Genomic DNA, 27,770 nt, shown 5'->3' with positions numbered 1-27,770 from the left:
TAATAACTGTCCTGCTGGCCTCTGCACACATTGAAGCGGAACAGTGGGGAAGTTGGGAGAGATGCTGTGCTGCAGAGGATCAGACCTAATCTGCCTTCTCTGTGGCTTCAGGGATATGGATTGTTTCATTGCTGCATATTGTGATCAAACTGATAATCTAGTAGTACTCCAGGCTTAAGAAATTAGGCTGTCTTCATGGAAACACAAGTAACAACTTCAGCTATATCCATTCACAGATGACAGGAAATTAGTTGCATATCACATTTACATTTTCATGTATGACTATGACATTTATACACAGGCATAATGACAGAAAATTCAACATGAGCAAAATCAAATATTATTATCATTGGCAAGACATGGTAAATGCGAGCTAGCAGTAGAATTGAAAACACCCTCTCAAGATCTTCTATAAGGGAATACTCTTTGCCAAGAAAAATGTCACAGGCTGAAATACAGTTCAAAACTTTAGTTTAATTATTGTAACAGAAACATTTATTTTAGTTTATTCTGCTTTATCATAGGAGACAAAAAATACACATTTGGATATTTTATCCTTCTACTGTGCCACTTAATAAAACAGAAGGGTTTAGTATGATATTTGTGTTGTAAATCCACTTCCAGAAATATCTGGAACTACCCAATAAAATAACCATCTAAAAATGTTTGAGTAAGCAGCTTTTGAAACAGGACTACACCTCTTTGTTCAACACTAGCTTCAGAAATCTTTAAATTGCTAAGCAGCACAAGCCAAAGCCTGTCCTTTAGTGCAATCACAGAAAGCCACAGACAGTGGACATTTTCTGTAAAGAGTAGGTATAGGAAGGCAAAATATGACACTGTAAGAACTGATTTTAAGTGACTTTTATTTTTACTCCAAATCCTATACTTAACATATGATAACCTCAGGGAGGCGTAGCCTTTCTGATGTCTCACAGTGCTGTGATTTAGCCTTAAGAACTATCACAAATTGGTGTGTTATAGCATGTACCAAGCATATTAATACAAAGTATTGTAACATGTAATAAACATGCTATTACATATTATTTTAACATATAATAATAATTATATAAATGGAGTTTAGTATGCATGGTCACGATGATGGGATTAAAATTAAAAAATGCTGAAGACAGTTTTTACAATCATAACTTGACCAATGTTTTCTCATTTTCAACATGAGACTGCAGTAACATCTCTAATTTACAAAAAATCATTGACTTCAAAATTGTGTGGTTTTTAAAAGCTAGTTTGAAAAGTATAGGTGTGTCATGCCTTTAGTAAGTTAATTTTGATCAGCCCCTTGATCAAGGCAGAGGCATGACTGCTTGAGTATTAGTATTTTTCACCGTATAAGGACAACACTGTACAGTAAATGCAGTGTTGATGCTCTACTATATTGTGAAGTGAAACATATAGCTTAAATGAGCAATTAAGATGTTGTATGCTTTTAAACAGCAGTTGAAAGATTTTGAGTTTAATTCAAAAAATATTTTGTCTCATTTTGACAGTCTGTACCACATACCTTCAACAAATCAAACTGTTTTTCCAGTCTATAACAGCAAATGTGATGACATATTTGTAAAACATTTTTTCTGACTAACTGGTCCCAGTGCATACTGCAACATGAGCATCAAGGTCACCTATTTAATGGCACAGCAAATGAGGGAGGTAGCAGATCAACCATCCTTATCAAAATACTGCTGTAGTAGACAATGATTTTTATTTTATACTATGACAAAAAATGAAGCAATATAAGGTAAAATTCAGTCAAGCTACTTCTAAACTAGCTTTTTAAAAAGGATAGCTGTTTTGAAAAAGCATTTCTCATTACTATGCTTTACAAATTGCTTATAGCGCAAATTATAATTTAGTTGAAAAATATAAAGAGGTGATTAACAGCATGTCTTTTAATTTTGAGATCATGGAAATAAGAAGAACATGCTTTAATTTAAGTGGCTCATCAGTTATAGACTAGCTCATGCACTTGGCATTACCATACTAATTGGTCTAATAGTTTTTTTCATTATTTGCTATAGCCATACACATTGGTATTAGAAGGAAAGCCAGTAGCTGTGAGAATAGATCTACGCCTCTAGATCTACCTATAGGACTCAAAAAGGGGTCAGATAATGAGTGAGTAGAAAAAATTAAAATCAATAAAGATGACAGACCCCAGTGGAGAGGAATTAATTTGATTCTCTTCATAACTTTCATTTGATAGTTCAAGAAGCATTTCAGGTCAATTATATTAATAGAAACTGGTTGACTGAAGAGATGTTAATGATGATCCAGAGCTAATTAGCATAGCTATTTTCACGCCATCTTCTACAAAGAGAAAGGCAGAAATTGGACACAAATTCAGACTCTTTTTTTGATCAATGATGGAAATTGGCAGAGGACAAAAGGATGTGTGCAACAGCTTGTCAGCTTTTAGTGTTAAGCCAATACTCTATAACGAAAGACAAAAATAAACACAGACATTTATAATAATTTGTTAAATAAGATTTAAAAGGAAAAACTGAAACAAAACCGGAATGATACAGTCATTGCCAAATATTAGTTGTTAAATCTTTTATAGAAGCCTATTTGACTTCATTCCTCTTGCTTTTTTCACATCCGCAAAGGTTTCTATAGATCTCTGTGCCTCTCAAGCACACAGGGGCATACAGATGGTAAAAGTCATAGAAAGTTGCAAAATACTTTAATGTAAAACAAATATGAGATTATCTAACTAAAGAATATAAGATCCAGTATTTTGGAACCTACAAAAATTAATCCAAGCCTTCTAAATTGATATTTCTTCATAGACAGATCACAATTCAAGCTTCTAGATGGTGTCAGGAAGAAGTAGTTTGGCTGTAATTCACTATATGTTACTGCAGCTGTTTTAAGTTCAGTTTCTTCTCATGAATTACTGTATAACAGACTGTTTTTATCTGTTTCAAAGTCATAGTGTCTCAAATCTGGATACGCAGACACAAAAAATATGATTTGGAACCACAGTCATTTATAGCCATAAAAATCTCTACCTGTGTGTGTTCAGATTCAAGCATGCAATTGAATTGCTTCAAATAAAACTCTTCCTGATGCATGTTTTAATGAGATTTCTTGCAAGTGTTAAATATGTTCACCTTGCCTACAAGTCTGACTATAACAAGAGGCATACATTACCGTGTAATTAAGCAGCAGTCGTGAATGATGCTGTCCTCCACAAATATGCCGCTCTCCTCATCTGTTTCAACCAGGCGACCAGCATGGAACCAATGTACTTGGGTAGTATTGTCAACATATGTTGCAGTACACTGAAATGGCAAGCGGTCTCCGTGGAACACCACTTGTCTTTGTGATGGGATCAGCTCAAAAAGAGGAAGTTCCAGAGGCCCAGCTGCAGGGAAAACAAAAACGAAACCGAAAAATAGGTTAAAAAAGTAAATTCCTCCCTTAAGAGTATTGTAAAGTGAACTAATTGTATACAATTCTAGCTTCCTAGATCTTCACATTAAAGCACTAATATAAAAGATCTGCCCAGAAGCTAACCACGTAAGTCTGATCATGTTGTCAGTTCTAGAGATCACACTTCCTTCATTGGTGTGAGTCCTGATAATTACAGGATTACTAGAATATCTGCAGAAAACGGGTTTCACAGAATAGTTCATAGAATGAGAATGACTGAGGTTGGAAGGGATCTTTTGAAATGCTCCAGCCTAGCCTCCTTCTCAATGAAGGATGCTTTACTACAGAGGTATATAGAACACACACACACACACACACAGCCTTCCAATTAAAGAAAAAATACAGTTATTAATATAGGTACAGTTAACATTTATAAGACCACTTCACTGTCAGTGGATGAAATTCCTGCTGTGCTCCAGAATGGAAGTTACTCACTCTAGACAGCCTAAACCAGGGGTCCTCAAACTTTTTAAACAGGGGGCTGGCACGCAGATGAAGTGGCAGGCAGCCATCTGCGGCTGCTTGGTCCCCCCCCCAACCTCCGGCAGGAGGGGGGTGTGTGTGTGTGTCTGTAAATACCAGGGGCTGGATTGAGAACCCTGGGGGGCCGTATCCAGCCTGTGGGCCGTAGTTTGAGGACCCCTGGCCTAAACTATCTCATATGCCTGGGTTTTGAGTGATATAATAATAAGGCTAATAACAAAAGTTAAACTTTCCCCTGAATTTCAACTGTCCCCATGATTTTTCATATCGCTGTCCTTTCTGTCTCTTCCACAAGTCCTCTTTACTCTCTAGATGTTTACTCAACATTAAGTATTTATCTAAATAGCTCTTTTACTTTTTAATAGTGGAGTACATTTTACCATCTTTTTTTAATGAATTTTCTCTCCTGTCTTTCCCCAAGAAATATCCCCGTAATGAGGATATTGCATATTCTAAGCAGAATATTACAAGGACCAGCTGCAATAATCACATATCCAAATGCCTAAACACAATTAAAAAAATAAATAACATTATAAATTTGGAAGGTATATGTATTTTCGACCCTGCCGGAAGTCTGCTAATTTCATGCATTTGACAGTGATTGAAGGCTATTTCCTTCAGTCCTACAGTCTCTGTAGAGACTGAATATATAGACAGCATTTGTTTCTTCCATTTTTATTTCTGGATCCTGAAACTACCTTAACACAACTTCTGTAAAATATTTTCTGTACATTATACATTATGCTATTTCTTCAAATCAGTAGCCAAACATTGAAAAGGAGCATTTTAGGTAACTGAAATGAGGCTCTACATCTAAAGAAAGAAGATCAACTTCTATGAGATAATAAGGAATAAATGGAAAACCTTATTTACTTGTTTTCTGATATAGTCTTCTGAGGCAGGGGAAGAAAATTACACCTCTGATACTTCTTTATCATTGTACAAAATGCTAATGGTAGTGAAAATACTAAAGACTCACAAATGTGACTGATGAACACGTTACCGTGAACATCCTGCACAACAGTTCCAAAAATACAAGCTTTTCACCTCAGCCTACAATGCCAAAACAGTGACTGAGCCCAGGTCACTTTGTAATTTCACTACTGCAATCTCTTTTTAGGCAAAATGCCTACAGTCTTGCACCTTGGAAATTCTTCTACCTTGATGAGGAGAGAGCATTTTTAAGCTAGATCTTCCTCTCCCTTATTTTTCTTCTGTTTTCATTTAAAGGCCTTTCATCATTAATATCTATCCAGCCTACAGGGTTGTCAGCTGAAAGGTCACACTTCCACATTTTTACCACTAGGAACTATCTCAAACATCTATTCTTTTGACAAGTACTTTAACGTGTTTTTTTTTTATTTATTTCACTGCTCACCATCTTATCTTCCTTAAACTTTCTCCTCAAAATCCGCCATTGCCCATAATAAATACAGATGAACTTAACCATGCCTAACAAGATTGCAAGCCATAATCACTGATTGTACAATTGCTAAAATTTGTGTTCCTCTCCTTACTTAGCATACCACCCTAATAAGCTTCTTTAAGTCATTCAGATGTCTTTGGAACACTTAAATAGTGAGAAGCTGTATTTATAAACCTAGCTTTGGGCCCTGAATACTACTGGGTAATTTAAATATTAAACAGTATATTCATCACTTGCTTCGAATAAAAAGTGAGTGGGATCATTTCTACATTTTTACAGAGGAAGAATGCTGGCCAGGAAGATACACAGGATCTGTACATGAATGAATATGTGATATTGCTGTCCGGGAGAAGCACACAGTGGGTTAAGGGGCTAGCTACTATGTGCTGAAATGCTGGAAGTCTGCTACTGAAATGTGGCAAGTCTGTGACTATAAAGGGCAAAAATCCCTCCTTAGTTGTGTATACATCCTGCAGTTTGTCTTATTGCTCCTATTATTTGTGGACATGGATGCGCTACTAAAAATTTCTTGAAACATACTGAGTATTTTTACATGATTTTTGGCTTCTAACTAAAGAGAAAGTGAAACAGACTAACACCTCATTCATAATAGCTGCAGGCTTGGTCTCAGGCATTTACATTAAAGGTTTTTAGTAGAAGACGGAAAGAACGTCTCCAAAAGGTTGCATGCTTTGTGTTGCATTATGAAGTCAATTACGGAATATAAGGAAAAGTTCTAGTGTGGAAATTTAGCCATAATTAATGGAATGATTATAAAAATGGCATCCAGAAAAATTAAACGTACTGTCACAAGTACAACAGCAATATATACTACTCACAGAAATAATTTCTCGATGAATGCAGTAATTTTTAACTGAGAATATTGTCAAATGGTTTTGGTCATGCAGTGAGTGACACATTGTGTCATGAGGCTATGAAGTAATAAAAGTGCAAGCTACAGTATCAATATTTCTTAAGTCAAGCTAAATAACTTGCCTGGCATATGAATGTAGTGTTACATTACACTATCACTTTGAATTTATCTCTGTCTTTATAGCTGGTCTCTAAGGCTCTTCTGTTACCCCTTCTGTTGCTCAGCCTTGGGAATCACTAAACCCAGAAATGAAGTGGGAATGAAGTGTTCTGTACAGATTTTGTCAATTAATGATCAGAAGTATATGAGCACACCCCCCCTTTTTTTTTTTTTACTGCAGCATACCAAAAAAGCAGAAAATGATCCTGTGATTGACATCAGGCATATCAACAACATACTCATTTTCTTTTTCTTTGCAAATCCTTCCAGCTACCAGCAAAGATGCAAAGCGAATGAAACATGCCTTTGGTTTACCCTCACACTAGGATATCCTTCTGACCAGCTGAATCCTTTGCATATGTACCTATTTGGGTTGATCAAATTGCCAAATAATGCTGCAAACTCATTTTCAAAGTGAAACTACTAAAATTTCAATGGATTATGACATTTGCAGACCATGGAAGTACACTTAAGTACTTCTGCAAAACATCTGCTTTTAATCTTTGTGATGTCCACAAAAAATGATTACCAGAGCTAATCTTCAGTTGTTTTCCAGGGATAATCATGATTTAAATGACTGAGGCTGGTTCTGCAACTATTACTTATGCAAAAGTTCCAGTTGACTTCAGTGACACAGCTCAGAGATATAAGGATTAATTGCATCAATAAGAGTTTCAGGATTAGGGCCAATACCCTTTATCCTGAATGGCTATAAAATGGTTGTATAGTTCCATCAGCATCAGCTGGAAATACTTATTTTTAAATCCATAATCCAACAATCTTTCAAATTCAGAACAAAAATAAAAGTATTTACTAATGCTGTGCACACGTTTTCAAGCTTGACTTTCAGAAGTAAGAAATTCTGAAAGTATTTGGAATGATTTGGCATTGATTTGACACCACTTGAAACATAAGAGCTCTGGCAAGCATATCCCTACCCAACAGAAATTTCAATTTGATTATGTGATTACTAAAGACTAAATTGTGATTATTAAACTGTTATTACAATATATATATATCATCTCTGATGCTCATAAGTATGCATGTGTGTAAGTGTGTGTGTATGGCAGATACAATAGCCTCATAAGATTAAAATTAATTTACAGTTTACTGTTGTATCCTGGGAAAGGAGGGAGAAATTTAGGGGGATTTTATTCATTTAATTTTTACACACATGAAACATACTCTAAGATTATCCTTCCAAGACAATCCATTCTGCTGCCCTCGAATTTGGAGCCAGCACCACCATGGTGTGACTCACCTATAGGCATTTAGATTAAGGGCTGATGCATTTTTACAGGCTACCTGTCCTGTCTCTCTCTAGCCAACACTAAACGACAACTGTGGCAGAGCACCACAGGAATCACTGATTGCAGCATGAATCCAAAGGTCTAACCCATCATTACAGTAATTACATCTTGATCTTTCACTTCTCAGCAGAAAAGGGTTTTGTTGACTGAAGGCCAGATACTTTATGTAATCCAGCCTGGTACTTCAGATTAGCCCTAGATTAGAACACTGAGGACCTATGGAGGAGGAATCAGGTTACACAAATACCGCTAAATTAGAATATCACTTAAGAGTCCTTCTCACAGAAAGTATATCCCTGAACATTTTAATGCATGCAGTGACCCAAGATGTATATAATGTTGAAAATAATAGAAATTACATTAAGAACCATTAACTAAAATTGAAAAACAGAGCACTGAAGCTCTAAGGAAATGTTCCAATGCATATGCCTTTAATATCTACATAAAACAATTTATATCACACACATGCACACACATGAAATACTTTCTGTCTTTTCTTTACAGTTCGGTTCTTGAGATTTTAAAAACAGTTCAATTTTCCATCAAATTTTGTCCTATTTTTGCTTACTGTTTTAAAAGAAGGAAAAGAGAAGAATGTGAAGGAATTGAACATATATGGAATATAAATGCATGTAAAAGACATAATATAAAATGCATTGCTAACCTGTATTTTAGTTACATGTGAAATCCAATATGATCACATTTAGAATGTATGAATTTCTAATGAATGAAGTCTATTGTTGTTTTGGGTGAATGATAAAAAGCAAATCTGTAAGTACAAAAGCTGGCCTATGCAATAGATCGTTGAAACCGCAGAAAGTTGGCTGGTCACTGGCCATTGTCTTGGAGACATTATGAGAGAAAAATGAAATTACGTCCAACCTCCAGCCACATTTGTTGCATTTTCTGCTGCATAACCTATAACCTGAGCAGCACAACTCCCTACAGCTAAATAGCTACTAAGGGCATAATCCTGGTTACTACACTAGCACATTCCACTGTTAAGTTTACTACAAACACAGTTTTCTGCTATACATTTTCTGGCCTACATTAACTGCCTTTGTTTGATATTGGCAGCTTTTACAGTCAGAAATAGGAAAATCCACAGGTTTCTCCAGGCTGCCCACACATCAGTGTGGTATTACAGTGCTCATGTCTCAGGATACACCACTGACTTCTGCCTCTTGGTAGAAAATTTAGTTTGCTACAGTGCACCACAAGCTTTTGGGACAGAAAAAAGCCAAAGGTTGGTATTTTGCTTCTTGTTAATTACCTGATTTATTGTGTTGCCAATGGGCTTTTTATTTTAACTGAGTGTGCCTACAGGGTGCGGCACATCCTGCTGACAAAAGTGTGAGTTAGAGCTCTAATATTTGTATACAATCTCAGTGGGAAAGAAATGTGCATGGAAAGCACAGTGGGGGGAAGCTGGAAGTGAGGACAAAGAAAAGGAACTGGTCCAATAAAAAGGACAGATGAAAATGAGGAAAACAAATTGAAAAACATTAGTTAAAAATCTGAGTTTCTGACACAGCACATTACAGCTGTTGATGTGTACTGAATGGAACTGAAGACAGTGATCTGAATTGCTCTAAAGGCCAGTTCTGCCAAGAAGGGGAGGTGCACCAATGCCAACTGCCATGTTGCAAAATTTGCTGACAATAACAAAAGGTTTGGTGTAGAAGGTCATAGGCAGTGCCATATGTCAGAGAAGTCAAGAATGAATACAGAACTGGAGCCAACCTTCAGTTTTAATAACAGCTTTGCCTGGCTCCAGTTTTAAGATAATATCAAGAAAATGCAGATGCCAACATATATTAAACATATCAAAATAAGTCTTTGGGGCTTGGAACAAGAGAGCTTTGTAACATGTACATTTACCACTCACTGCAGGAAAAGTGGAGCTCCTGTTTTTGCAATAGCTTCTTATTTCCACCAACTACATAATGCTGGCAGGGCAAGGCACATTGCACACCATTTTATCAGTCCCTTTCACCCTTTTAAATGCTTTTCAGATAGAAACGTAAAGTAGATGTATTTTTTTTGCAGCATCTCATAATTAAATCACAGGTTTATGTTTACTTTGTAATGCTAAGTGCTACACTGAAATAGTAGCTACTAAAAAAAGCGCAAGACTTCAGACAAGTATGCTGTTTTATTTTAAGTTACAAATTTTGTATTGCATTTTACTCTTGCCAACTTCTGTAAAGCCATCAATGCTGAGAAAAAGAGAGAGAAAGGGTGTATGTCTCATGAGTGGGCATAGCAGAATCAGTGGACTGAGGCACTGATAACATAGATGCTGCTGCATGGAGCCGAAAAGAAGTAGCAATCCTAGGGTCTATCTTGAGTTAGAACTACAGTGAGCCCAGGCTGTCACAGTCCACTGCTACTGGTGCTTCCGTTACCTGGGTTAGCTAATCTCATAAACATAATCCATATCTACAAAACAGAAGATGAAATTCAATGCAGTTGTGCCAAGAAGAGCTACAATCATAGCTCTGGATGACAGCCTTGCTGAGAAGCACTTGAAGTCCATAACTTCTCGGATTTATTCATTTAAAATAAGTTACATCTGTGTAGAAACTAAGGCAGGCTGAGCTGGGAAAAGTACAACTCAAACCCAGTCACTTTTAGAAAATTCAAGTCATAATGGGTTTCATCTAGCACTCAGCAAGTGGATGACAAGTCCAGCTATGACAAAGTTATTTAACCTTTCTCTGCAGGAGTTTCCCCCAGATTTATAAACCCCTGTGAAAATGAATTATCATTTTTGCACTGTGTCTAGGGACTGATGTGTGTTGTATCCATTACAACCATTTTAAGTGAGGGAGCAGTGGAAAAACACTTTCTGACTTACTGATGATAGCAGTGATTTACTTGGTAGGAAAGCAGAGGTAGAGAAATACAGAGGTAGCAGATTTCACTTAACAGCATTTAATATAAATGCCAATATCATAAAATTAATTTGTAAAGTGGCAACAGCTACTTGAAAAATTTCCACCACAGGAAATTCAAGGTTTTGTTCTAGTTAGTCAATTCATCAAAAATATTATCTGCGTGCAGGCAAAATATAGCTCACGTCTTGCATTGGCATATCTAGCAGAAATTTAAAAGAATGGGCAAAGACTTTTTTCCATCACTGATTCCTTTCCTATCAAATAAAACTGCTGCCACTTTTCCATCTCTTATTTTCAAATTGTCCCAGAAGTCTACTTTAGAAGCTGGTGAGCATTTGATTATTTGCTGCACCCTGAAACTTGAAGACCATGACATATTGACAGCTATGGTACTGGAAGATTCGTCAGCACAAATTCCTTCACTGGCAAGAGTCAGAAATTGTTGCTAATTTTGATTACTCATATTATCCTTATGGCAAGCAAGCTGGCAGGTTCATGGCTATGCACACTCATTACAGCTTGCAGTTAATAAAAATGGCTGAGTGGTGGCAAGCGAAAGCACCTAGCTCTACAAAATATATTGATTAGCTTTATCTAACTGAGAAGTGCGGTGGTAGCAGTCATCTTTCCAAACCTTAAGCACCACTAGCCATTTTCTTTTTATTTTCCTATCATGACTGCACACTTAGACCATGGAAACATGGCAGCAGGAAGATCTCAAGAGTGGCAGTGATTGCTCTTAATTGCCCAGAGTCCAGCAGGCTGCATGTGGACCCATCTATGCTGCAAGAATGCCAAACAAGACACGTAAAAGTCATAAAAGATGCTGAACAAGTGACAGTTCTGTTGAAGTAAGAACTTGTCCCAGTCATTGTACGAATTTTTTCCATTGCAAACTCCTCTCAGCCCAGCTGACAGTGTCAGAAACTGCAGCTCTCAACAGCCATTTTTTATACATATATTAAAGACAGCGCTGTGTGATGAAACGTGCTATAAAAATGTGAAATACCACTATGGTATACTCCACTTAATTAGAACACAGAATATTAGGATGAAGGATTTAGAGAGAAATTTCCCATAAGAACAACAAAGATTCATTACAACAAACCTTAGTAAGTGCTGTTAACTGGACAATACTAACATAGTTTGGTATAGAAGCTTATATAATCTGTTCTAGAAATTACCAGTATAAAATGTAACCCTAGTCTTTTAATGTACATGTTCTCATGCTAAGAATAAAGAATATATCTTCTTGGATGTTCCATGGGCCTTAGTCAAGGCTGGCTGTCTTACTGTTGCTTTGCTCATGAGCAAGTAGTTTTTGGAGATGGCCAGTCAAGTCTCCAAGGGTAGAAGCTTTGAAGATTAAAGAGGCTTTTTTTTTGCTGATGTTTTCCTCACTACATCTTAGCTAAATTTTCCTTTACTTACTTCACATGCTTTTTGGGACAAGCAGGCAAAGATCATGTAGAAAATAAGACACAACTATACTTTGAAAACCTCTGATAGAGTTTAAGAGCAAGCCATGGGAAGAAAACCAAACTGGGTACATTCCCAGCATCATTCAAATCAGCAAGATTTCAGGGATGAAAAGTTCTGTTAAACTATATTTTCATGTGTGAGCACAGATGCAAGAAAATATGTACTAGTAAACCTTCATCCTTTAAATTTCTCAAATGACCATTTTAATGCTTCTGTTATTTAGTGTTTGTAAGTTTTAAATGTAACTAGTATTGTGCCTCAAACCTTGCAGCAGTGTTCTAAATTACCACTAAGAAAATTAGATAATAATGTTTAATATTAAATGTAGGGCAACATATTTCTTTTTTTGCCAGTTTGAGACTAATCATATTGGAATTACACATCCAGAATTTGGAGCCAAAATGTTAGAACATCGTTGGTTTCACATTACTAAATGTTAGTATGGAAAACAACTTTGAAATACAAAATGGCCACTTAGCTCTGACACAAAACAAATCTACCACATCTGTCTTTGAAATATCCAAAATGTACAGCTAAATTATTTGATTTATAGGCATTCTATTATTATGCATATTTTGTTATTAAAGAAAATCCTGGATTGCTAACATTGTAAAATAGAAAAAATTGCAAGAGGATTTAACCACAGCTAATTTTATCACTACCCATATCTTGCAAAACCTAATCCTCTGAAAGGTTACTAATGTGAATATTCCTATTTCAATATAATTAGACCTATTCATATGATCAGGCATTCCCTGCAGAATTGGAGCTAAAGTCTTGATCCTGCATATTCTTGAAGACAATGATGCTCTGCATGAATGCAGCAGGCTATCTATAGGCTGCCAAGAAACTACAGGACTGGAATCTAAATCTGGATAATTAATCCATCATTCTTTGTACTTGAGATTTTGAGTTTAGTCAGTTACTACATACTGAAACACCCCCCCCCCCAGTTCAATATTTACATTGTGTTAATGGAGTAAGAATGACTTGTAAATTAAGAAAGAAATGGTTGAAATAATCTCAAGCCCATCCCTAAGTTTAAGTAAAGAACAAATGAGACCAAAAAAATGTTTTGAGTACACTGAGAGCAGAAAGGAAGAAAAATATTCCTTGTTAACTTTGAGCCAGTATTTTTGTAATATATAGTTTATTATGTAATATAATATGTAATGTTATTATGTAATATATATAAAGGTTTTAAGAACAATCTATGTGCATACATATACAACTGTCATTTTAAGATTCAAACGGCAATGTAGATAATTAATTTTTTTCACCACATGAAAAAGCAACTTCAAATTTCATTTTTCACCCAATATCCCTACTGCAAAATATTTGGCAGTATTCTTAAAAGCTGATGCAGAATCAGACTGAATGCATTCAGGTGATTTCAGGTTTAAATTTAAATATTGAAAAAGGTCTTCTTTCAAAGATGAAATTTCCCAATATTAACCTATTTTTTTTCTATTTTTAGCAATCTAAAAGTAAGTACGTATCTCCTTCAGAGTTCTTACTATAGACAGTGGAAGCAAACTTGCTCTGCTAGGGAGGAAGGGAAAACAAAGCGCAAGTACATCAGGTAAAATTGTAAGGACATTTCAACATATGCAGCATCTAAAATATCACTATTCTACCATTGCTGAGAAAGCATTTGAAGCCACACTGAATAAAAATGTATGTCAAAAAACAAGAAGCTGTTTCAAAAAACTAAAGTAATTTAAACAGGAAGTATAGAAAAGAAAATGTTCTCTTTTTCCCCCAATGGTATTACTCTAATTGATTTTAAATTATTTGCAGTATTTAGGTAAGACTGAAAAAAAAACTACTTATGAAAATAGACTAGGGAGCTGCATGTGGTCTGAGAGAAATATGCCGTAACGTTCTGCTGGTATTTAAGCATAAGTAATGCAGATTAGAAAATCTGACCGTGGGTAAGTAATGGTGAAATTCATACTTTTCTATATAAGAAATGTAATCTGAAAATTATTAACTAAGAAGACAAGTAGAAAGAATGCATAAAGCATATAAACGTGCTCTCTCCTTCTTTTTGCTTTGCACCACTTTCAATTTGAACAGGTACAGAGCATCAGAGAAGAAAGGGCTTACATTTTAACCTGACTCTGCTCCTTTAGAAGATGAATACTCTGATTCTCAGTGAAGTGAGGCAAACTACAAGAGACAAGGTGCTGGTTAAGTACGAACAGTTCCCTAACAACTATATTCCCCTCCCTCCCAATGTATTATTTACATTCTCTATGAAACATTTGAAGAATTGTATTGCAGAATACAGAAGCCAGAAAAGGATCTACCCTTTTGATTTTTATCCCTCCCTTTAATTTGTATCCCTCCTAAGTAGGAAGTCTATTACTTTAAAAAGGCACATTTCAGTAACATTTTAAGAGTCACAACTTGATAATTTCACTCCTGAGCTAACACTATAAACTAAGGTAGTTTACAGAATTCAGAGACTGAGTAATAACTCAAACACTGTTGGAGGCTCACAACTTGCGGCTATTATCTTGCATCCTTTCTTACCTCTTTTTTCAGTAGGATGGATTTTTATTCTCTAGCTTTCACTTTTCTCAGCAGACAGCCCCCTAAGGCATGCTAGAATTCTAATCATACAGATCTTATACAGATAAAACTCCAGTTCTGTACTTTGAGTACTCATTCCCCATCATCCATAGTGAAAGTCCTAATTGACTAATAAAGCTCTGAGTACATTACGAACCAACTCAAAGAATTTCTCACTACGAGTTTGATGTAAACAGTTACAACTATATGCATCAGAGCCAACAGGTGCGCTACCTGGGAACAGAATACACATTTTGTAAAATACATACTTGCAAAATAACATACTGTAACAACCCCTCTAAACCATGTGAAACACAACAGTTGATTTTCATGAACATGGAGCACCCAGAGCAACAAAAGAATTCAAAACCAGCTTCTGGATACTCAGAGTGTCTGAAAAGCAGGCTCCTGAGCCTAGGGAGGCCACACTACTCCCATTAAAGTAGATGAGACACGACATAAAAACAGATGCTATCTCAGCCACGTTAACACAAGAAGGGAAAATGGTTCAGCTGTGACATTTTGTTTGGTAATTTTGCCATTACTCTGTGCTTTGCAAGTTATATTTTCACCATACTTCCCCCTGAGACTGCATCTTAAAATGAACGTATCAAACATTTGAGCTTATATCTATTTCCTTACTCTGGAAGTTTCTTGATGAGGATGGTATACAAAAAACATGCATTAATACTAGCTTTGCTAATTGTCTCCTTTTGCCCATGTTGGTTGTAATTATTGCAGCAACCTGGGTTTTTCAGAGATGTGCACAATACAGGTGAGAAAATAACGCTGTACCTTAGAACTTCTTTTAATTCTTGTCCTACAGTCCTGTGTTAAAGCAGCTCAACATGCAAGGACATTTTCTCACATTCAACAGAACACCACAAATAAGGAAGTGGGAAACAGAAAAAAATTGGTGCAGAAGCGTAACAAAGACACAAGCAACTAATTTGTTTCTTCCATGAAAAAGACTTGTGCATACCACAGACAGAGAAAGAGGGTAAACATAGTTTTGGGGGATTACATTTAGCCAATTCCTCATTAAAGGGTCAAGCGCAAAGGGCTAGAATGGGCTCTGCCAACATGGCCTGAGAGCCATTCCAGGCTGTTAAAGATTGCTTTCTCAGGCTTACTGCCAGCCGGCCTTACAGCAGCCTGCTGGCAAACGGGGGGACAACCACAGGGACAGGAAGGGTGGCAGCTAGCTTGCCTGAAAGTGCTGTGATGAGACGGTGCGGATGTTCCATACCAAAGCACCTGGTCGGGTAGTGCAAAGTGACTTGAAAAAAATCTAGATGTCTCTCTACGTTTAACCTTCCTGAGAACTGACAAGACACTACTTCTAGTTCTTTTAACACTTCTGCTTTATAGGTCCACGCAAGACTATGATGACCAATGTTGACTGCATAAACCTGAAACGCTACTGACACTAAGAAAAGAACTAAACCTATCCACTCTGCACAGAAAAATGCATAATGATAAGGAATTAAAATGTAATTTATTATTTATAAATTAATTAACATCTAAGCAAAAAAAAAATAGTCTTAATATCCTTTTATGTTTTATTACTTTTGAAGCAATTTCTTTTTTAATAAAAAAAAGTGATAGCATGGTCCTGATTACTTATTTATAAGCATCTGTAGAGAAAATGTATATGTAAAAAGCAGTATTTTAATTCGTAGGAGTTCTACATGAGAAACAGTATTCTGTCCCAGGACAATTACTTTTCTCTGTGATCAATATAAATAAAAAATAATGGCTTAAAGCATTACAAAATGATTTTTATATTTTGACCTCTCCAGTATTTTTTGTATAATTCAGTAAATATTTACATCATTTTCAGCCAAATCATTTATCTAAAGATTAATACTATGTCAACTACTTTCTGAACTCTAAATAAAATCTAACTGGGGGGACAAGAAAGTCAGCACTTTTCCAAACATTCAATTTGATTAGTCAACATTTTCTAACAGAAACAGGTTTCATCAGATTTACAGGTCAATTGCAATTTGCAGAACAACTGAACTTTTACTACTTAGTGCTGTTAGTTCAATAGCATCAACACAGCTTTGAAACTGAGAAACTAAATTCTAATGCCTCCTTCATCAGTGTAAATAATCAAAACCCAGTTTTAAGAGCAATCTTCTGTAATCCCCTTAAGACAAAAACTTACACAGGTCTTTCCTGAGTGAAGAATTTGGCCTACAGAATCCTTTTCTGCTGATGATGTGCAGAAGGAAAAAAATCACAGACTCCTATCAGACCTCAGGTGGAATTTATAGCACTGGTATTCAGGAAAATGTAATTTTCCTCCTGTAAATTGAAGAAGTTTTATCTGGAGTCATGGAGGAACAGAAACAAGGCACTGCATGAAGCCAATTTCACAATCATTTTTCAGAAATATACTCTGTACATACCGCTATGAATTCATTGCGGTCCCTCATAATTAAGGCAAAAAGACAAAACTACTTTTTATCATCAAACTAACTTTTCAGCCTTATTTCCAACGTTGTCAAAAATTGTTTTATAGCTGAACATTTCTGAAAGTTGGAGATTTTTGTTAAAGAAGATTTAAATAGCTCTTACAAACTGTAATGAAATATGAAAGCAAAACCCTGTGAATTCCAAAGCTGTGCAGTTACTTAAATTAACTCATAAAAATCCACAAAGCAGGTTTTTAACTGTTTTCAATGGGTGACTACTTTGGCTACCATGAATTATCAGACACATGAGAAAGATTTGCCAGAAATAAATTTGAAAGATGATTTCTTCTCCCATCAAAACACAAAATAAATCTAAACAGCTCCCTGTAGCTATTCAGAATTTTTTTACTATCTAGTTTCCTCTCTACATACTTGGACTTTTTGGTTCATTCCCTGATTTGCCTGCTTGCATTCTTCTTTTCTTTACTCATCTTGTGACTACAATACCTCATGGTATCTGGCATGTAGAAGGAAGATCAATAACTATACATACAAAGTCTGACAGTATGGAAGATATTCACATGTAGGAGTTTTTAATTTTTAAATCACTTAATATCTTCTTTAAGATATGCTTAATTTGATCACCTATATGCATATTTCAACACATATTATTTTTAAAATATTCTCAATAGCTGTTATTATTTTGGTGCCAGTCTTTTACTATGCCTACATTATAACTAAGTTACTGAAAATGAAATTGCCAAACACTGCGAGCACTGTGAGCTGCCCAGCAGATATTACAAGCACCGCGAAGTACCTGGCAGGCATTGCAGAGCTGGTGGAAGGCTCAGCAAACACAACCACAGCGCACGGATACTGAACGCAGTATCAAGCTATTGGCAGTCATTACAAACCTTGTCAAGTGTCTGTGGACATTACAAATAGCTGTGAGAACTAGATGGGCATTATAAATTCTGTATCAGGGGTGTGGTAAGGAGTCCTATTAGGAACTAAAGTATGAAATTCAGAGAAACGGCTTTCATTTCTACTGTAAAATTCACAGGCTCATATTCATTGGCAACCTGGAAGTATCAATTAACAGTCCTTATCCATTTTTCTGATCATTCCAGCATTTTCAGAAGGATTCTTCCTGCTGGGAAATGGACCTCTATAAAAGATGCCCATGCTGGGTCCCTATAAAATGGCAGCTTGATATCTGAGAAGTATTGCAGATTTTCAAATGTTCAGTAATACAGGCTACTGGGAACTCCTCTGCTTTTCGCTAACAAGAGCTCATTCCTTATCTGCCTCCAGACAGGTATCTGCGTTTCCTTAACAATTCAGCCCATGGACTGTAGCTGATATTCACATCCTTTCACCTCTCCCAACTTGTAAACACCTGTATTTGCTGTTAAAACCAAATATTTTGTTATTACTTCAGTCAATTCTGATCTCCCTTCTGCTATAAATACGTTTGCTAACACACATCATTCCTCTTGTGGTTATTAGGATAAAAGTGTGACTTTCCTTTTGTTTGTATAAGACATTAACAAAGTCACCATGCCAGCAATTTTATGTCGTTCAAGAAAGTCAAATATTCAAAGATTCTGTGATTAGTCAAGTGTGTGTGAAATTATACTTCTGATTATGGAATCCACTAGCATCATCTTAGGCTTTTTTTTCTCTCCAGTATGTGATATTTTTTAAATCTCTTTTTTAGTCTACTCTTTACTAGACAGTGTTCAGGATGAGATGAATTTTCTTTGCTCACTTATATTGTTTTGTTTCCTTCCTAACACTATATTCATCATGTTTGCTATGGTGGAAAATCTTTTCCAAAAAAAGAGATTCACTTAGAAATCTTCAAATACAGAATTCACCTAACCGGAGCTCACCGTAAAAATTCTATTCATCCCCAGGACACAGTGGTAAAATGTATAGTTACAGGTTTATGAAAACGAAAAATAAAAGAATGAAATCTGACATTTATGTCACACTGTCAGACATATAACTTTAAAGGAACATTCTATAAATCCTTACGGGAATCCTCAGTTTCATGCAGTATACAATGTGGAGCTACCATCACGGGTTTGTGTTTGAAATCATAATTACATGTTACCTAATATATAGACAGAACAGTGGTGTTCTTGCAATTTTTATATATATGTTTGTGTATATATATATATATATATGTAATTTTGTATGAAATGAGAACCTTGTATTTTCTTCTATATTCTTCAATCTTGTATTTTCTGTGCCATATATTTGTATTTCTTTTGTCTATAAGCAAGTCAGATTTATTACTGGTTTTGGGTTTTTTTGGCATAATTTCTGGGTTTTAGTATTTTTTCTGGATTCCACCTCAATTTGTAATGTTAAATGAGAGTACAGCTCACCACATATCAGCTGATTTTCCTTCAGGTTATGAAATGACAGTCCTTGTAAAGCACTGGGGTAAGCACAAACTGTTTCCTCTGCTATTCGAACTGAAGCATTTCTGGCCCATTGCAAGACCCATTTCAGATTGCAGTCACAAATGAGTGAATCGGTGTTGAAATGTCTAGGAAGGCAAAGGAAGATCACAATTGGTACACATGCAATTTTCGTAAACGTACTTTCTCCTGCTAGATTCAAATTATCTAATTCCCAAGAGAACTAATTCTAGACAGATGCATAACTATAGATGGATAATTATAGATGGATAATTATAAAGATATCATGAGACAGCTAATACATGTGGTCTCACTGTCAACGAGTTTCAAGACATTATGCCAAAATTCTGACTACTGAATTAAATTTGAGTATGTGCTACTGTAGAAAGTCATACTATAACAGACTTCAACTTAATAAAAACTCTTTTAAGTAGAAACTCGACCATGGAAGCATCCAAAATATGCTTTTAAATCTCAGAGAAGTATATTTAATATAAATAACTGGAAATTGTTATTACAGGAAAAATATTTAACATGAGTGGTTTTGTGTATTTAGAGTTATTTCATGATGTAATGCATGAATACATGGGAATGTGTAAGATCGTAAGGATAAAAAACCAGGAATGCTAGTCAGGATGGTTAGACTGGACTAGTCAGGAACAGGGTCTAGTTGTCAGTGCTATCTATCCATTTCACTGGGACAGGTAGAAGATGGCAGCTCATCAGTAGTGAGACAGACATTTTTACATTTGGAATGCATTGCTAGAAACAATCCCGTTGGAATTCATATTCTACTCTGCTATGGTTATTCTAATGTCTTTCTTGAATATATCAGATTTCCAAACATAAGGAATGATACTTACAGTGCTTTCAGAGCGAGCAGCTCAGAAAAAAGTCCATTCATGAGACTTGAAAAAATATTCCCTGACAAATTCCTAGAAAAAAGCAACTTACAGTCAGTTATAAAAAATACAAGAAAAAAAAAATTGTTACAATTTTCCCAACACGAATTAAGCTGCTTTCTTCACAACAGTAAAAACTTATTTAAACTTGTACATTGCTTTTTGATAAATGACAGCAATATTCAAATAAATCATACACTTTTACTTCTCTTATTTTCACAGGTGGTATACATAAAATTCACTTGGTCTAATGAACAGGAATATTTCTGCATATTTAATAGAATAGAAATCTAGAAGAGAATATACTAGAATTTAAATGAAAATATTCATACGATGATCAGTCAGTGAGATCTATGTTGTGTTTTCATAGTATATGTAGAACGTCACTTCAAGGTAAAGAAATAAAACCACTGTCTTTAGTAATGCTCAAAAGAACTCAAGCAATTCCTTAAAACAGTAATGAATTTTCAAAGTAACTACACAAATAGTTTTATTACAAAGGACTTTAAACAAACTGATTTTTCCCATCCTTAAATTAAGGACATTTCCATTTTAACTATTGTTCTACTATTTCTTGTCTTGATGGCTGAATAGATTAGGTTGAATACTTGCAAACAGACACAATTCAATTTTGCTTAGTTTAACAGGATTGCTCTGCCAGTGCCTTAATAGTATAAAAGTTAAATGCTTCACATCAATTAATACTGTCTTGTTCTGTACCAGTAAACTGAAAAATTAGTGCAGTATCCAAGATTAACATTTTGTAGCATATAAATTACCTACTTTTGAAATACTGTTATATTTTCCTTTCTATGCAGTGCCTGAAGCCTACAGGTCTGAATTCAAGGTTGGCTGCAAAATTTCTGCTATCAGTGAAATTTCAGATCTCTTCACTGGACATTTGTTGTTACATATAGAAAAAAATGTAGACTGGCAAAGAAAATGGTAAAAAGGGTATTTTTATAATTATTAATTTTATATCTACAAAGTAAAGGATGCATATTAAACTGAAGATACAAATTCAGATCAGGAGCAATGTTCCACCAGTGAGAAATCTACCAAGCTGCAAAAGATCTGAACCAGCTTCATAGAGGAAGGAAGAATAAAAAAGTCAAGAACCATGCTTTCTACAGAAACCTGTTCATATACCTATGGATCAATGAATACAAGAAAAAAGATAAAATATTTCTAATTTATAAATTACTTTAAAAATGTTATGGAACATTCTTGAAACTATAACTAATCTTATTTTTGTACATAATTTTTCACCACTGAACTCACGAAAAAAAAAGAAAAGCAAAATTCTACTAATACAGAAAAATAAACTGGCTCAGCAATGTTAAGTGAAATTAGTTCTTATTACATTGAGTGATGATGGGATGTGCTTATATAATTGAACTCGTTAAGATTTTGTTCAACAGTGCACCTTTAATAGAGTTGCAGTGCAAAGCTCGTGGGAATGGAAGGGCTTTCAAATATCTCTTCAAGTGTGGATATGTCTACAGGTGGAAATGAATGGTTGCTTGGTGCTATCTATTTCTATTCCTTGAATATTTTGGATTTATCAACAGGAACTAAAGATATTGAGCATTTCACAAAGACTCAGTCACCTCTGGATCTACTCATGTGCTTACTGGACACAAGCCCTGATGAGGCATATGCTGGAGCAGTGCAGTGAACTGGGATATTAAACAGACTAAATCAGAAGCTGATAACCCTGACATTTACACTGAAGTAAATCAGAAGTAGTTCTACTAATATGAAAGCAGTTAAAGTAGTATAAACTTACCGACAGAGGACAATCATGCTGAACTGAAGGATGGGGAAAGCAATCTGCCTAGCTTTGCATGGACGGCAGCCAGAAGGCAGAAATACAGGGGTTTCTTTTCTCTGCCTTAACCCACTGCAGTATGACAACCTTTCCAATCTGAAACAAATCCCAGCTTTTCCCTGAGATAGTAGCTAGGTTTCATACAGCAGAACAAACATAAAACCAAGTCTAAAGTTTGGTAATTGCATGTGAACCAAAGGAAGGCTTTATGTCTGGTCAATATGTTAGGAAACAAGGAAAAACTGTTAAGTAATTTCCACAGCTGATGTAGCAGGATTCAGCAGATGTACAGTAGCTACGCATCTGCCAATGGTGTCTATTCTGATTCTGTGTCTACTGAATCTACGTTTTCCATAGGTCCTACCAAATCGACCAAGGTATCTAGCCAGAGCTGTTAATCTGAAAATGCCTGACTCATATATTCCATTTACAATTTTTTTGTTTCTTTCTATTGTGACAGAGAAGTATGTAACCCTTTTCTTCAGTGCTTTTGCCAAGTACTGGAATAATTGAGCTCCTGACAGTTTAAAAGTCAGCACCAAGCCAGCAAGGCAATTTTCATATTCTTTCATATTCTTCTGGCAATGACCTGGTCTGAAGTTTCTGTATTACCGACAATAATTAGCAAACTAGGATTGAACATGTTCACAGGGCTGTATAAGTCATACAGCAATACATTTCTATGCCCAAGAAACACGTAATTACAATATCTGGATCTCCAACAGTGAGAATAGCTTGTTCCCTAACAAAACTTTCAGGAATCCTCTCAAATCTCTGCAGATCTCTGCAGCACCCTGAAAATGTCTGGTTCTGTCAGTTCACATCATTTATGTTATATATTAAATTATCTCCAAATGCATAGTGTTGTGAAATTCCACCATTTCAAATATCCTAAAACCCACTCTAGCTTGATTTAAAAGGACATTTGTTCTAAAAACATCTGTATCACCTAGTTTGCAAACATTTCAAACATAACAAATTAATGCACTCCAAAGCTGATAGCACTTACTATGCCATTATCTTACTCCATTAACAGAAACATGCGCTTTCTGTTGTACCAGAGGTAAAATATTTTGGTCTTATGAACAACATCCTACACTTTTTTATATATACCAAATACTCTTGTGCTTTTACAGAAATTAATAAAACACTTCTGCCAAAAGCTTTAATATAAATAACAAATGCCACAAAACAGTCAAAGGGAGTTATGCATCTCAAAGGACCATTTTGAGGCAAAATATCGGTAGAAACGGGAGTATATTAATATGAAGAATGCTCCACTCATAAGCAGTATTAAAAATCAAAAGAAGCTGAAAGCAAGGGTGAGAGACTGATCTGTGCAAAAGACTGAAACTGTCAAAAATGACAACAGAAATACAGAGAGGGCAGGTTATGGTGCGTGCTTTCTTGATGTTGCTAACGTGGGGTCTATTTGATTCACTATGTTACTGGTTTTGTACTTTATTTTCTGGCACCATACAAAGTGATTAGTTGCTTCAATGACGGCAAGAAAGCCACAGAAGAATTTATGGCATAATGTTATCATAAAGCTAACTGCTGATGATGATTCAGAGGCAGGATGAAGAATAAATCGGATATCCTTTAATCAAACAACTCGAAGGAAGGAGGAAGGTCTGTTTCGAACTTCCAAAAGGAAGATCCAGCAGTACCTGCTTGTTGAAACAGATTTAAGGCTGCAACATTTCAGAACCTGAAGAGATGACTTATAGGGGACTAAGGAAATGAAATCTGGCATATCAGTACAGTGGCATTATCCCAGTATTCCACAGCTCTTGATATTTAGATTAAATATAATTAATTTGAATGGCAGCTCCGTTACCTAGCAGTAATATATTTGCATACATAATTCTGGAACAAAGCACTGAAACATGGCCACTGAGGGGCCAAAGGAGGTTTGGAAGATTTGTTGCATTCAATTATGTCACTCCCAGTTAGAATATGCACACCCCATCACAGCATAAACACAGCCAAAGGGTAATATATAAGCCAAAAAAGTTAAGCTAGTTTCTTAGAAGACATAATAAATCTCCTCTTATACTGTCTGAGGCACTGTCAGCTACATCTGTCATATGAAGTGAAAGCATTTTGGAATCATTTTCCAGAGCACAAATCATCAAATCCAAGAAGGTGTAAAAATTAGATCAGTCTCAAGGAACATAATCACAACTCACTGGCTGCAGTAATTTCAGGAGCTGTGTGAAATTTTAGATTTCATTAGTAACCTGAAATTCAATTTCTAATCATTCAAATATACAACCTGAATGCAGTCAGGGTAAAAGTCTTTTCTACATTACCAAGAGGCTTACAATTTTTTGTGGCTTCTGTATGTGTGCGTGTTTTCAAAACAATACTAGGTGATTCGTACTAATTCATTTTTTCTTAATTCAGGAATTCTGTAGGCTGTCCTGTTCTAAAATAGACTGCACAAAATGATCAAGCCCTCTGAAGAGTGTTTGTATTATCCCTGAAAGCTCAGGCAGTTCTCACCCTTCATTCTGGTGAGGTATTTAAACATACCTTTACCTTACTCAGTTTAGATACATGCATCATATCACTTGGTTAAATGTCACATGTCAGTTTGGGCCTAGAACTGATTTTTTTAGCTCCGATTCCATATTTTCAAACTGAATTAGACTTGCAAGACTGAGTGAATCACACTGTATTACTTTGTTTTGCCTGGTATTTCTGCTTGTAAACAGGGTAAGGAAATCTCATTTCTGTACTTCACAGAAGATGCATGAAAAGATTTATGTCCTTTGCTCCTTCCAGTGGACTCATGGCTCTCCCTACTGGTTTGACAACAGCCTGCAAAGATCCTTCTGCACTTATCTCTGCCAACACAGGAGAGCTCTAATTACCACAATCAACAACTGCATAAATCAGCACATAGGTATATATCTTTTATACTGCTTCTTTAGTAATCTAAACCACACTTCATGGCTCTGAAACCAGTTCCATGTTTAAGAACCTGTCATCTTTTCCTGGGTACAATTATATACACTCATGTTAGACTAAGTAAATGCTTCTCCATAACCTTTTCAAAGAACAGCTTTCCCATACCCCTGAAATGACAAGTAAACACAATTCAGAGGTGTCAGCAGCAACAGAAAGGTGACTTATTATGTTTTAAAAATGTTCCAAAAGTTTGATTCCGGGAAGTGTGCATGAACTTCAAAGGGGAAAAAAGTTAGATAGTGTTAGAAAAGTACCAGGTGGCATTGGCTTGCAGTCAATGAACAATCACCGGTTCTTACACCAGAGGCAAATGAGATCCTAGCTCAAATAATTACTATCAGCATTATGTCATTATATGAAATTTCTGAGACTGAGGATCAAATGATACTATCAATGGCAGAGCATAGTTCCTCTTGATTGAGATTGTGGTTGTATTTCTTCACAAAATAATCACTGACCCAACAAAAGCAATGCTACTCTTGACTTTGGTTTGGTAAGGACGATTGTCCCTACAAAAGAGAAAGTCATAAATTTTGACAAAGCAATCATGAACTGATTTCCTTCAGATGAAAGGGGAATTACACTTATCTATTACTATGCCTCTGATTTTCAAAGGACATGCTTTTGAAATAAAAATAATAACTAATGAAGAACTACTAAAGGACATGAACTGGAAGGCAGGATGGGCCCATTTGTTGAGTCAATGGTAGAAAGGTAATTTAACCCCCAGATAAGAAAAATGGAAGATAGACTAAATGGATCAATAGCCAAATCTCAAACCTCGAAAAAAGAATTCAAGTTTTAAAAAGATCAAAGAAGTAGAGAGACTATAAGAAACAGGAAAAGGTTAGCAAAAAGACAGAAAGCATAGGACAATGAGAATTACCAAAAATTATGTTTGGAAAGTATACTAGAACACGGTGCAAAAGACACTTTAACAATACTAATATATTCGAAAAAGTAAAAAAAGAGTAGATATTATATATAGCCAAAATATATTCCATTACTCCTGATTTCTATTCTGTTCAGCAAGGTTGGTCATTTTAATTATAGGCATTTATGGGAGAAGCATATACTAAATTCTGGAAAGAACCTTTCCCAAGACCATCTATAGTACAACTACTGCTCTGCAGAACTAGTTAAAACCCAGAAAAGACCTGGGCAACTAGAGGCCTTCTAAGATAATTCCACTCACATGAAAACACTAGTAGTTAATTGTTTTCTCCTGCTTATATAGTATCATGTTAGATGTATACAAAACCCAAAAAATCATTTCCCTTGTCTAGAGAATTAGTCATCTTTTTATCTGACTACATGATACATTGTCAACAGATGCATATTTCTGATTTGCCAACATTTCTTTCTTTCTTTCAAAACTCACTTAGTGCATCAAACACGAGGCCAGACCAACAGGTTACCAGAATCATCATTCCTTCCACTGACACATGGACATAACACCCATAAAAGCACAAAGAACTTGGCATTAAGTGCATTTATTGTAAGACACTGTAAGATAATGGAAGGATAGAAGGGAGCGGAGTGAGACATCACTGCTGTTCTGCAGAAACAGTCTGGTGACTGATTGTATTTAGTGCTTTCACTAACGACTCTGGCTCAGAAATGTAAGCATGTGGAAAGGAAACCTGGCAACAAAAAAAAAAGGACTGGTCGATATGAAGAGAACTATCATACAAGAGGAAGTGAACATTCTTGAAGATGAGAGGTTTGGTAATTTCATTAAGTAATATTATTCAAAGTGAAAAAGCGTAAAAAGAATGTCACTTGAGAATTATATTTAAGAAAGGTCTAATTCAAATTTCTGTTATACACCAGGGCATCAGACAGACAACGATACAGAAAGTCCTGGATCTACACCCATTTGGAAATGAAAGTTAGCCCCATCTTAAGGGAAATGTAAACATTTACTTGAGATGCACAAAAAGACTAGATGCAAGAAATAAAAGTGTTAATTACAAATAGAAACACCACCTTAAACTGGCTACTTCTGGCTTGGGCAGGTAATACCCTACACTAGGTAAAAAGCTGGCTGCATGGCCAGGCCCAAAGAGTGGTAGTAAATGGAACATCCAGCTGATGACTGGTCACAAGTGGTGTCCCCCAGGGCTCAGTGTTGGGGCCGGTTCTGTTTAGTATCTTTATCGACAATCTGGATGAAGGGATTGAGTGCACCCTCAGTAAGTTTGCAGATGACACCAAGTTGGGCAGGAGTGTTGATCTGCTGGAGGGTAGGAAGGCTCTGCAGAGGGATCTGGACAGGCTGGAGCAACGGACTGAGACCAGTTGTATGAGGTTCAAGGAGAACTGCCAGGTCCCGCACTTGGGTCACAACAACCCCACGCAGCGCTACAGGCTCGGGGAAGGGTGGCTGGGAAGCTGCTGGGCAGAAAAGGACATGGGGGCACTGGCTGACAAGCAAACTGAACATGAGCCAGCGCCATGACCAGGTGGCCAAGAAGGCCAACAGCATCCTGGCCTGTATCAGAAAGAGCGTGGCCAGCAGCACTAGGGCAGTGATGGTGCC

The 27,770-nt window shown here is 36.0% G+C and overlaps 1 protein-coding gene across 2 annotated transcripts in view; it reads right to left on the bottom strand.

Moving 5' to 3' along the window:
• Nucleotides 1-27,770, bottom strand: part of ADGRA1 (adhesion G protein-coupled receptor A1) — a 277,366-nt gene that overhangs the window by 149,186 nt on the left and 100,410 nt on the right. For both annotated transcript variants that reach the window (XM_055720717.1, XM_027799650.2), the window contains 3 exons: nt 20,383-20,454; nt 19,484-19,647; nt 3,172-3,385 (listed from right to left, as the gene is read on the bottom strand). In XM_055720717.1, coding sequence (XP_055576692.1) covers nt 3,172-3,385; nt 19,484-19,647; nt 20,383-20,454 — 450 coding nt within the window. The remainder of the gene's footprint in view (nt 1-3,171; nt 3,386-19,483; nt 19,648-20,382; nt 20,455-27,770) is intronic.

Source organism: Falco cherrug, chromosome 9, assembly GCF_023634085.1.
Source record: "Falco cherrug isolate bFalChe1 chromosome 9, bFalChe1.pri, whole genome shotgun sequence".
In the NCBI taxonomy this organism is placed as follows: Eukaryota; Metazoa; Chordata; class Aves; order Falconiformes; family Falconidae; genus Falco; species Falco cherrug.
The sequence above is the reverse complement of the archived record's forward strand: the minus strand, read 5'-3'. Positions and strand labels throughout refer to the sequence as shown.